The sequence below is a fragment of the Belonocnema kinseyi genome, chromosome 6 (assembly GCF_010883055.1).
Source record: "Belonocnema kinseyi isolate 2016_QV_RU_SX_M_011 chromosome 6, B_treatae_v1, whole genome shotgun sequence".
NCBI lineage: Eukaryota > Metazoa > Arthropoda > Insecta > Hymenoptera > Cynipidae > Belonocnema > Belonocnema kinseyi.
This window is the reverse complement of record NC_046662.1, coordinates 116,806,409-116,820,002: the sequence shown is the minus strand read 5'-3', so window position 1 is coordinate 116,820,002 and position 13,594 is coordinate 116,806,409. Positions and strand designations below refer to the sequence as shown.

Here is a 13,594-nt window from a genome sequence, read left to right as displayed (position 1 = left end):
TCCATGGAACTACTCCAAATAAATAGAGTAGTACCGGGACGGCAAGCATGTTCGTTGCAGATACTTTGTTCCTCGCCGACAGTTCGGAAGACCAAATCTGTCAGATGAGACGTTTGTATCAGCTTCGGAGAGTATCCTTTATAAATGTCACATCCTGAATGCGGCTCTGTGGCACACTCAGGTATGTATAAGTCTCTCCAGTGCAAAGGTGTCGTATAGCGCTTCTATCAACGAGCTCAGGATCTTCAGGGATGCCATTAAGTTATCCTCGCTTCAAGTAAACCTTGGCGCATTTGTCTAACCCAAATTCCATTCCAATTTCCTTAGTATATCGTTCGACAATCCCTAGAAGTAGATGTAGTTGCTCTTTGTTTTTAGCATAGATCCTAAGATCTTCCATGTAAAATACATAAGTGACCTTGTACTTTTGATCTACAGGTTTGTCGCACAAGTACCCGTCGGAATGGCGAAGTGCTAGAGATAGTGTCAATAATGTAAGGCAAAAGAGGAATAGGCTCATGGTGTCGCCCTGAAAGACACCTTTCTGAAAGGTGACCTTGTTAGTTGTCACATGATTTTTTCCAGATAAGATAGTAAATCTGGGTTTCCAAAGCAGCATCCATCTCTCTATGCTCCTAACTGTTTACGGATGAACCTTTAAGATTTCCAAAAGATAGATGATAAGTCTATGGGAGGTCGAATCGAAAGCTTTCCGGTAATCAATCCAGGGCATCGATAGGTCAAGCTGGTAGTACACTGCATCTTTGCAGACACATCTATCAATGAGCAGGATTTCCCGACATCCTTCTACGCCTTTCTTTGAGCCTCGTTGTTCATACATTTCTTGCCTCACAGGTTCAATTTCCCGAACAATCCTATCATTTAGGATAGCTGTGAATATCTTTTACAGTGAGTTCAGACAAGTGATTGGCCTGTAATTCTTCGGGTCAGCTAAATTGCCTATTTTCGACAGGAGTATTGTGCATCCTTCTACCAAACACTCCGGAAACGGCTTTTCCGACTTTAAATGAAAATATGGGCCAAATGCTGATGGGTCGAAGGAAACTTATTTCACGAGAAGGTTTTGATACAATCTGGTCCCGGTGCGGAATAGTTCTTCATCCCTCTCAGGACATTTTTTAACTCCTCAGTAGTGATGGGTGGGCATTCTTCATCAAGTGTTATGAGGGCATCCCACAGCTCCTTGAAGCTATTATGTTTTCTGAGTCTTCATCTAGTCTATGCCGCACTCGTAGACTTCTCTCCAAAATACTTCGACCTCGTTTGGTTTGGGCGGGTGGTCGACAGTAACTGGAGGGTCTTGGGTCCGGAGTTCGCGCGCGAACTTTCGAACCTTGGCGGTAAAATTCCTGCTGAATGTGATATAGTCAATCAGGCACTGAATATGGTGTGCATATTGTCTTGCTGAGTCTACCTATGTGGTCAGTTGATTCATTTGTATTTTGGCCCTATGATCAGCAGTTGGTTTTCTTTTACATTTTGCATCGGATAAAGCTTTTGCTGCATTATACATACAACAATTGATAGTCCAGAGGTCGGATTCTTCGGAAAAATGTTCACGAAGCTCGTCATCCATTTCAGTCACATCTTCAGGCTTGAGATAAACCTGGGTGTTGATGTTTCTCCGGGTCATAAAGCATCGCTCTTCCTCTATTGGATGCCTACCCGCGAATGGTCTTAGTGTCGCCTCTCTTTCTCTGTTGGCGGCTTGTTCTGACTGTGGTAGAATAGGCGTTCCACTTACATAGCCCCTTTTTGGAGTAGTTCGACATAGTTTTGCAGACGTTGACGCAAAAAGTGCAATAGTTCCGGGTGTTTCTTGCACCACAGAGCATGCAGTCGTGCCATGTAACCCCGCGCAGGGTCCACACTCGCATCGTAGCGCTTTATCAAGTCGCGATTTAGTCGCTCCGTCCACCTAAAGGTCTTGAGATTCTGTCGATCCATCGCATTGAATCCATCTTCATTGGCTTCTCCAGCTCTAGAGTGATCGGCATTGTTGGCCGACCCATTGTCAGGAGCCTTGCGCGGTCTGTTGTTTTCAACCGCACTTACTACAACTATGTTTGGTGTTTTCATTATGTTTCCCACGAGAAGCTAGAGAAAGGGTTCGTCCATCCTTTTAGCGTACATAAAAATAATGTATGCTGCGAATTCTTCCATGGGTCTTGTTTCAACGATTTTTATTTGCATCCAAGTCTGAGGCCTCACAAAATAAAAGGAAATTACCCTTACCCGAACTCACCGATTTGGCTGATGCTTGGATATGTTGTAGTAGATTGAAAAAGAAAAGATACGAGTCTTTTTATCGGCGAAAAAACATATCTAAGGGGTGAAAACCGCCCTCAAAGTTAACCCCCAAAAACAGTTTGTTTAAATTTTTTTTGTAATCGATATTTTTTAGTAAAACCATGTGGGTAATAATCCTTATTAAAAGTGTAAAGTGTAAAAAAGTTTAATTATGACTTAATATTTATTTTTACAAAGAAAATAGAAAAATAAAGTGAAACTTATTCTGCATTTTTGATAAAAAAATATTTTTAGTGCGTAAAACCACCCTTATTATTGAAAATTAAGCATCTAAATAATACGATAGTTTAAAAGCGAATTTCTAAATTTTCATTGCTTCGTAGACGTTATTATAGTAAAAATATTCTAAAACTACATTTAAGGGGTGAAAACCGCCCTAAAAGTTCACCCCCATAAACAGTTGTTTTTAAATAAATTTTTTTGTAATCAATATTTTTTGTTAAAACTAAGTGGGTGGTGGATCCTTATAAAGTGGATCCTTATCAAAAGTTTTAACTGGCAAAAAATTGAAAAATTGACATGAATTTTTGCAATGAAAAATAGTTCAATTGTGAACAGATATTTTTGTTTATACAGAAAATAGAAAAATAGATTTAACCAGTTTATTTGTTTTTAATAAAATTATAGGGATTGAAATCACTGTTTCTAATGAAAATAAACTAAGAAAATTGATATGAATTTCTAGATTACTCTTTATAAAAAAAAATCTTATTTTCATAAATAATTGATAAAAAAAGAAAATTATATTTAAACTGGTATAAATATCATTTTATTTGTTGGTTCATTTATCTTCGCAACTTTTTTGTAATAAAGTTCGGCACACTTATTAATGTAAAATTTAATGAAATTCAATATAATTTATAGGAAGTCGTTTTTAATATTTTTTATTTTTTAAAGTCTGAACAGTAGTGATAACTATAGAAAAGATGTTCACAACATACGGACTTTTTACACCAGCCACAACGTATAATTGCAACATTTTGACTGGTCAGATTTTACCTTTAAAATTAAAAACAGATATGATACAAGTTTTTGTTCACCTGATATCAGTGCTTAAATAGTATAACTGTGTGTTGTAGATGAGACTGATTGTACAAGACATTGAATCTGACATTTGAAACTTTTAAAAGTAGTGCAGAACTAGTAATACAAGCTCTTACATTTGTTACTAATGTTAAGAAAGCTATTCAAGAAATTGGAATTCATAATATATATAATACAGATTAAAGTAGATTTCAATTAGAAATGCTCTCCGGGAGAACGCTTGCGGTAAAAGGCGCAAGCGTTCCACCGCAACCGTTCTATATACAATTCTGCGAGCGATTTTAAATTTTGATAACCAATGGTTTGAAGCTTTATATCTAAAATCTTTAAACCCTAGATCATTTTTTTCATGTAGTGCCCAACGACGCAAATCTTCATCATGCACAATAAGACCGGTGTCTACGGCAGATTGAAAATTTTGTAATACAGTCGAATCTCGGACACTGTCGTTTTGGACACTGTCACACCTCGGACACTATCGTCAGCTGTTTCTCGGACACTGTAAGAATCAGGTGGCTAGCCCAGGGTTGACACATCCGGTAACATTATTATGCTATCAGGGGCACCCAAAAGATATCGTATCGATACGGTCCTGTAACTCGATGCTGATCGGCTGAAGGGTGAGAACACGTGCTCTTTCAGTGTCCGATACGTCCGATCCCAATGGATGACAGTTTCCAAGATTCGACTGTACATATTCAAAAATTTGAGCAATTTTTTGTCTGTATGTACTACGTTGGTTGACCGTGTGAGCCCAACGCCGAAGCTGACGCGCTATAAGATTCTAACATAATTCCTGAAAAAAGAATGTTATTTTCATTGTGCGGTTCCTAAATCAATTCTAAATTGTTAGATTTCTATTTATTTTATATTAACGATTTCTCATTGATTCAAAAATGCCTACACAACAACAATAACATTATTTTATTTATTAATTACAAGTAAAATATCATGGTGTATACATTATTATTGAAATTATTCAAAATTTAATATTTGCAACTCGCGTTCGAAAACCTTAAAATAATATGATAATAATGATTAAATTAATTGTTGCGTTTTTATAATATTTTTAGTACAGCGACGGCTACCGAGTACTGAAAATTAAACAAATTTTTTAAACCATCGAAAAAAAAAAAAAAACCATTGAAAAATCAGAAAAACGTTAACAGTATTTCTTTATTTTCTTTATGTGCCCCCTGGGTACACTATCATTTATTGTTCCTTGATACACTTGTTTCGTTAGTCGTTCATATTTAATTCTCTCAACATGCCAGAACATGTTACTAGCTTTCTCCATCAAGGTTTTCCCGCATATTATCAACTTGTTTTATTCTCTCATCATTTAAGACAATGTTACATATTGTTTTCTCATTCTTTTCTTCAAACACCATAATTTTTATTTTACTCACGTTAATTTTGAAGCCAATACTCTTTATGCTTGTACTCAGTTTGTTCAACATTCTTTTTAAGTCTTCGATTCACTCTACCATGACAACCTTACCATCTGCGAACACTAACCAACTCACCTTGTCTAACACCTTGCATAATATCGAACCAGTTACTTAGTTTTCTATTGATCCTTACAAACGCTTTTATACCGATATATATTGTTTTTATTTCTTGTGAGAGTCATTCATTGTCTCCGTACTCTTTGAGGACTTCCCAAAGTTTACTTCAATTCACCTTGTTAAATACTTTTTCTAGGTCGACAAATGCACAGAAAACTTTTTCCCCTACTCTTAAGGGTACCCCCCTCATTCTCTGGCTCAAAAAATAGATTTTTTTGTTAACTTATTCGAACCTAGAACTATTTAGGAATATTCCCTGAGAATTTTGAGTCAAAATTCGAAATACTCTTGGAGTTCTAGCCGATGCACGGTAGACGCGCCGCATGGGGTCGACACGCAGGTACACGGTTTTTTTTGTCGGCTACTCATAGTACCCTCGCCATAATTCGGTCCACATCGGCTTACTATGTGACTACCTGCTTGAAGAGTCACAAGGGACTTTTTATGGACCTGGAATAGCTGATTGAAGGTGAGTAGGTGTTATACACGAAAAAATGCTTCGAAAAACTTAAACGCATTTTTCTCAAAACAGTGTTTTGACGATTGGCAGGCATTGTAACTCAAAAACCCTGCAACCGATCAATCTGAAATTTTAATATGATTTTCTATGCATCAATAGCTATAACTTTGACTATTATGAAGAAGATTGATAAAGATCTTCTTTAATTTTCATCTTTCATTTTTAACTGAAAAAAATTAGATTTTTGAAAAATAAAATCCTAAGATTATTCGGGCATAAATCCACCTAGGACTTCCTATATCTTTTCTTCTGTAATTTCCATTAACTTACGAATAAGTATTTATGACTATATTTTACTTACGGTACTTAACTATACACTGGGTCTTCTAAGGAACAGGTGTATTTTCAAGGCTTTTAAGGCTTTAACAAAATATGAAAAAATTCAGGGATACTTCTCGAAGTATGTGCTTCATGTCTTAGTAGTTGTCAAATTCAAAAGTTTTGAACCGCTGTTAATAAAAATTGAAATATAGTAAAAATAGTGGAGGAAAATTTGAATTTTCAATTTCGACTCTTCCTTTAAAGTCCCCGTATACATGAAGGGGACTTTAGAAGTCTCTTTAAAAAATAGAGTGCGGTACAAGTTGGAACATTTTCACGTTGTTGGTTTTAACTCTTGTCGGCTATGTAAGAAGCATGTAGTCGATATACAGCAAATTTCAAGGTCTGTAAGAACATTGAGCTTGATTCCAATCAGACTCCTTAACAAAACAGATAGCGTATTACCTATATACAAAGACGGCTTTGGTTCGAAACACAATCTGGAGCTAATTTTTGCACTCTACCGATAGTCTCTGGATTTTTGCAATATAGCGGACCGTTCACAGAAAATCGGCGATCCTCCAAATTACACCAAAACTGATGTTAAATTGAGTTTCCGCAAATTTTTACCGCATAGGTTCATTATGATAACTTATGGAAAAGCGTCATTTAGAGACTGCTTGGTTAGATTGCAAAATAGGGGCGTCACCTGTCAACTATGTTTTAGCCGGAAAAAATGTTTTTTGGCAACAAACTATTAGAATCTTTATTTCAACGATAAATGAAACGATTTGCTCGTAGACAAAAGTTTTAAATTATTGTTACTTTTGTTAGTACGATCTCTCAGATATGAGTAACAGCCCGCTATATTAACTACGGCTTAGTACCCAATTGACAATCCAATAAGGTTAGTTAGTTTGAATTTTCTCGCGCCAGCCGCGATCTTTGATGAATCGATACGTCGATACATCGATCAATCGATTGGGTGCAAATCACGCCGCAGCTTTGCTCGCAGACGAGAAATAAATTGTTCGTGGGTGAAGCCCGCTTAATAAACCCCGACTTAACTTGAAACCTCGACTTAATAATTTTACCTAATCGTAACCTCAACTTAGAAATAACCTGTGTCAGTGAAAAAGGAAAAAAAGAGATATCAGAAATCACGTTCTGATAGCGAGTAGGAACGCTCCGGCGATAGCTAATATAGCGAGTGGTTGACCTTTAAGTATTTCCAGCATTAGGACTCTACAACGGTAAGTGCTTTCCCCAAAAGAAACCACAACTTTAACTTCTTCTACTCTTCAAGCATCCGAAAGTTCGCTATTCTCATTACTCTCGGTCCTCTGCCTAGAGGATCTGGGAATTTTTCCATTCTCATTTATTACCCTTTTTCTCTTTACTTTTTCTTGCTCGTTTTAATACTTTTGCTTGCTTCTGTCTTATTTCTTTTGTTATGCTCCTCTTACTCTTATTTCTCGGTCCTCTGCAGAGAGGATCTGGGAATTTTTTCTTTCTTATTTATTAGCTGAGAATAAAATTTAGAGCCAAAATAGGAACCAAAATTTTGAATTAATGCTGATAAGTAAAATTTGTACTTTATTTTGCAATAACTGAATGAGCAATCCCGCGCCGAGGTATAGAAATAAATGTGATATACATTTGATATAATAGTCTTGAACATAATGTAAGAAAGTTTGCATTTTTAAAAAAATCGAGGGCGAAGCACGTGACACGTGATGAGAAATTACAGTTTTGTTGATACTTTGACATTTAATTTTAAAAACTCTGTGCACAAATGTGGGAAAGTACAAAGATAGAGGATGCAGTGTGAGGATAATACATTGCCAAGCGCGAAGCGCAAGAACCAAAAGTCGCGCATCCTAGACGCGTTGAAACTTGCGAGCGATAAGAATGTGCCTGTGCAGCGGGCAGATTGTTTTTCGGCCAGGAGTTCAACAAATTGTTAATTTCTATTCACGTTTCTTAATATTTTTCAAGAATGAAATAGATTCCATTCCACGATTTTTACAAATAACATATGACTGTGTCTAATAGAAATTGCGGAAGAGTGGACTTAGGCAGGGCACAGAGAGGTACAGATTAGTTCAAAAGAGGTGGTAGGTGGTGCAAGTTTTTTTGCTGATGAGGGACGTAGATACTCAACTGGATAGCGCTCTCATCTGCTTTTAATAGCAGTAGGAACACATAGTGATATTTTTAACTAATTCATGTAAATTATTATAAATATTAACAAAGTTTCAGCAATTGATCGCAACAAATAAGTAAATTGTGCAAAATATTTTAATTTATTGTACAATATTTTCGGAGTCATTACAAATGCAATTTATCGGCTTGTCTGAAATAGCGAAATATAATCCGTCTGTAAATTCCAAAACCACACTTTCGTATGGTAATTTGGTAATCATGATAATTTTTTCAAACATTAAAACAAAATAAGCTCAACTTCTCAAGGAGACACTGAGATTTCATGATTGATATATTATTTCCCGTATACAAATTTTTATTTAGCTATCCATACTTTTGTAAAGAATATAATATTTAGTAATGCTACCCTTAATAAAAAAAGTCAAAAGTCCTCACTTTTTTTTAACGATTCCTGACATTTTTACCAACACTCGCATGAATTGTGCACACGTTTTGCATAAATGAATGGTTTCAATGTGTTGAATTAAATGTTTAATTCAAGATAAATTAAGTAATTAATGTGAAATCAAGGAAATATTAAATAGAAAATATGTCGAAACTATTACACACATTTTGTTCCTGTGTGACATTTCCAGAATCTCGCATCAATCCACCAATTTATTGTCGAATACAATTGAGTAAATAAATATTGGCATATATAAAATTAAACTAATTTTAGGAAAGTCATTTACTAAATTTTGTATTTCTATTTTCGAAAATTGCATCAGGAAAATATGCATGGGGCTTCTTTTACAAGAATGTGTTTTTTAAAATGATAATAAAATTTCTAATCGACAATAAGTTTAAGGCAAAGTAATAAGGCAAAGGCCTGATCTTTATTGTACACTCAACTTTCAGTTAATTTAAAGCTCAGTTATGTCAAGAGTCAGATATATCAAAACGCACCGCCCAGTTATTTCAGATTTAGGGCTAGGCTGGCTGGCATACTTCACCGGTCCAATAGACATTGGTGGGGATACGGGGAATTTGACATAATCGAACTGTTTTCATTTCAAAGGCTTTGACTTAACTGGAAGTTGAGTGTATATACGACTGGGGTCGAATTGCGGCTCGGTCAGAGCAGCACAGCGGGTGGTGCCCCCCCCCCCCCCATGCTGTTATCTTCTCCGCTTCTCGACGTTCAAGAGCGTAATTCGGGAGGAAAATTGTTCACAATTGTCGGACTACCAGAGAATTTATATATTCCTTTAGTCTCTTTTAGTTTCTTTGCTACCAAACAAACGAATAAATTCATATACTACAACATTTTTATGCATAGTTTCTGAATGTAATAAACTTCATTCGAATTTCAATCCGAAAATTGTTTATATAGACTTCGAAACTGGTATTCATTTAGGTATACGTAAAGAATTGAACAATCAAGTTATTATAAAATGCTGTCAATTTCATTTAGGTCAAAGTTGGTAGAGGAAAATTCAGGAATTCGGCTAGAGTGCTGAATACAAAAATGTGAATTCGGAAATAGGTTCTTTCTTAAAAAATTTCTTTAGTCTTCCTTTTTGGATCCCATGGGCGTAGTTAAATGTTTCGTTAAAGACCTCATGCCTATCAAACCAGAAGATGAACAAGTTCATAAATGTTACGATTACATTGTGAAAACTTAAATAGCAAGCAACAAGGAAAAAATAAATCATCGAAAAAGGATAATTCTTATCGATGCAATTTTCACATTCCAAGTCGGATTTATAACTCGGTTTGCGTTATTGAAAACATTCTAAAGGGATCGGTAATTTCAAAGAGATCGATAATTTCTTTAAAAAAAAAGACAAACAGGATAAAAGAATTTCTGGGATAGCACAAAAATTCGTGAGTTAGTAAATTAGAGAGAATTGGTAATTTTTGATAAATTGATATATGGTGATCGGTATTGTGGAGAGATCGATTCTTTCTGGATGGACACAAACATGATGAGAGAATTTCAGACAGCTCACAAAGTTCACATGGGGATCATTACTGACTCAAAAACTAATGCAATTAATTCTGGCGTACTGCAGGTGTGGAGTGGACTCTTCGATACTCCCGATAAAAGAGGGAAAACAAAACGGCCAAAAAAGCCAAGAAATGCCTGTCCACAACAGAAACATTTACAAAAATAATATTATTTAGGCGAAGTTACCTATTCCCTTGTAGAATTTCGTAGTAACCGCCTCGGTCGAGCCTCACCAGAAACGTGCCTTGGATCTCAGACGACCAACAGAAATAACTCCCTCTATCCTTCTGGGTAGATTTATCGGATCTACTCTGGATGTCAGAGGGATACTCTTTGACAAAATTAAACAATCAACTCTATCCTTAATGGCCGAATGATATATTCTACCTGGATGTCAAAGTGATGTTTAAAAGAATATTTTTAAAAATCCAGAAACTTATGTGGGGACTGCAGATCTGCTGAAGGTGAAGGTAAAAGTGTTGAACATAAACTTGAATTTGTGAGTTGCAGAAAATCTGCAACGTCTCAAGTATGAAGGAAAATTCATTGCAAATATGAGACGGCCATTCGGCGGCGAATGACCAGAAGCGGAGAAGGTAGTAGCATGGAGGGGGAAGGCACCACCCGCTGTGTTTTCCTGACCAAGCCGCAACTCGACCCCAGCCGTATATACAAAGATAAACGTGCCGAAGCAATGGAAATTGGCAAACAGTTTTGGCAACATGAAACTTGTCACACACAGACTGCAAACTTTAAAGAATCTTATCCGCGAAATTTAAGCTTTGACTTAAATAAGTGATTCATAATAATAACATTTAAAATTATGTAGAAATGCTAAAATTATAACAAAATAACATTTATTATAGCAAAGTATAGCAATATATAATAATATTTTTTAATTTAAAAAATAAAGAAATATATCCTTTGATCCGAACTCTTGAAATGATTGCATTGAAAAAATATATTTTCAATGCCGCAATGTAATTCATGACGAGAATATCCCGTTCACGTTTACTATTTCAATATGAATAATTTATTATTTATTTTAAAAATATTTTCTTAAATAGGATCCAAAACATGCAGTAGTGAATTTTTTAAAGGATAATATGGGTAAAAAGAAATTGGATGACACTTTATTACTCAACTGGAATTAATTATAGGACCACAGGTGTAAATCATGGATATTATTGGATATACTTTTTACTCTTTCCATTGTAATCTAAAATATAATTATTTGTTTAAACAATATCATCTTTTTGGTGGGCCTTTGCATGGCTTAGAGGGCACCAACCAAGGGGGCAGTAGCCGGAGATTCCCGGCTGCGCCCCCATGCCTGTCCGCCACAAAATGAGAATACCATCCACTTGAAGTAGCTTTGCCACAACCTCATAATATCTGAAGAGGAATATCCATTACACACTGGCTCCTACCCAAGGAACTACAAACCAATATCTTGTATGAACGACCGTATTTTTCGGAGAATCGTGTCGATGTGGAGAGAGAAGTACGGAAAACGCGGCCCCTTAAAAATATTTCGCAGGATGCCCAGAGATCCAGGTAATAGACACGTGAGTCTGCAAAGACGCAGCAATCCATAAGCCCTGCTTGTTGACGACCTGGTTTGACTGACGGAAAGTTTTCGTTTCAACCTCTCATTGACTTATAACCTGTTTTTGGAAACCTTGAAGATTTATCTGCACATAGATAGATGCATAGAGATATTAATGCCCCTTTGGAACACTAGAATCACTATCTCATCTGAAAATTACAGTGCGACCTGAACATCTATGCTTCTAGTACAAGGCAGCTTTAGATAGCATTAAGTGTCGTCGAAAGACACACTAGAGGGACTGATTTCGATTTTGAATTGGACACGTGTACAAACATTTATTTAAAGCGAGGAAGAATTACTGTGGCATCCCTGGGTACCCTGAACTTACGAATATAAATGTTATTAGATATCCTCACACTAGAAGGACGTAAACATACCTAGGTGAGCTAACGAGCCGCATTCAGAACATTACATCAGTGAGGAAGATACTTCTAAGGCATTTGATGTCACCATGCATAAGGTGATGCATATGCAGAAGCGCATAATATCAATGCAACTGTTCCGCGATTACACATTGCACTCAGTCAAAGTCGGCGATGAATCTGAATCTCCAATGCATTCATAACCGAATCATTCTGGATACAGCTTACATACAGCTCCTCGTTAAGAAAATGTCCCAGAAACTTGTACAGAAATGTAGAAAATCAGCTCTTGTTGAAGGGGCTCATTTCTATTTTCCTCAGATCATCAGGATTTAATTCACAAATAGATGGTTTTATTTTCACGTGACAGGATGGTATCATTTTCACCGTAGTTATACCGTAATCATATTTTAAAAATGCTGAGTATTTAGAACACCTACTATCCATTTGTCCATTCTCGGCTCCGCTTGACAACATCAGAGCAAGGAGAAAGAAAATGATGTGAGGTAGGGAGACCTTAGGAGGGAGCTGCAGCGAATGTGCCCAGAATATTCGTTAAAAATATTTGTCCTTTTGATCATTTCTTTAGGAGGTGCAAAGATATCACGCGTTGGTAATCACAAAGCCATAACCGCTTAATGAAAACATGCCGAGGCTCTTGCGAGATAATCGCAGAATGCTCTTATCATTAGGTCGCTGCATGTCCTCAAGACAGACGAGGATTTGGTCTGTCATTATGATGCCATTTTCATAAATAACAGTTGTTTCCTGTGGGGCCCTAGGGAAAACGACTACATATTTTTCAATGCCATAATCATAGAAATTAAAATATTTTCCAATTATGTTTAAAAAAATAAAATATCTTCAAAAATATTATCTGGCAACAAAATAGATATAATCTTTAGCGGTACTCTTTTTCCATATTAAGTAAATAATCAAAATCATATTATATATGTAGAGTAGATATAATTCGATGAATCTAGGTCACATATAATTTTCGTTTTCATTCTGTGAGTCCTTGGCAAAGACTTTATCTCAATAATAAAACATGGCAATTTTTTAATTAAAATGTTAACATAAAAACGGCATAGACATAAAAAAAATTATTGACATATATTAATAGATATGATACATATATAGCGCAAATACAAAAAAAGGCATATTAAATTTAATTTACGTTTTCATCTGAATGCCCTTTTCAGCTTTCAAAATTGTGAAAGTTTATACGTATTCTAATAATGTTATAGATAATCTCATAATAATAATACCTCATAGGCCATTGGTAGCAGAACTTGTTGAAATATAGCAATGTAATCGGCGTTGGTCATACCAATCTTATTAAGAGGAACATTAAAATTAAAGCCCTTTCCAGCATTGCATCCAGTGTAATCATAATCAGATTCTTTCAAATTCGGCCAAAAATCACCATGTTCATATCGATGTATTGAGAAATAAACAACTCTGAAATATAAATATTAAAAATAATTAACATACTAAACAATCATATCTTGGAGAAAAAATAATAATACTAATCATAAGGCTTTCGTATCGCTAATTTCAGCATTTACAAAATAATATTTGTATAATTTATTCCATTACATCTGTTCACTATAAGAATAAGAGTATTGAAATTTTTATAATAAGAATACAATTAATAGAAATGAGGAAAATATTTACAATACCATATCCAGAAAAGTCGTGGATAGGAATTACGCAGAGCTTATGCAAAACTTTTAATCG

The 13,594-nt window shown here is 35.6% G+C and overlaps 1 protein-coding gene across 15 annotated transcripts in view; it reads right to left on the bottom strand.

Annotated features, from left to right (window-relative positions):
• Positions 1 to 13,594, bottom strand: part of LOC117174093 (histone deacetylase 6) — a 788,923-nt gene that overhangs the window by 519,656 nt on the left and 255,673 nt on the right. For all 15 annotated transcript variants that reach the window (XM_033362808.1, XM_033362803.1, XM_033362813.1 and 12 more), the window contains one exon: positions 13,123 to 13,315. In XM_033362808.1, the coding sequence (XP_033218699.1) occupies positions 13,123 to 13,315 (193 nt within the window). The remainder of the gene's footprint in view (positions 1 to 13,122; positions 13,316 to 13,594) is intronic.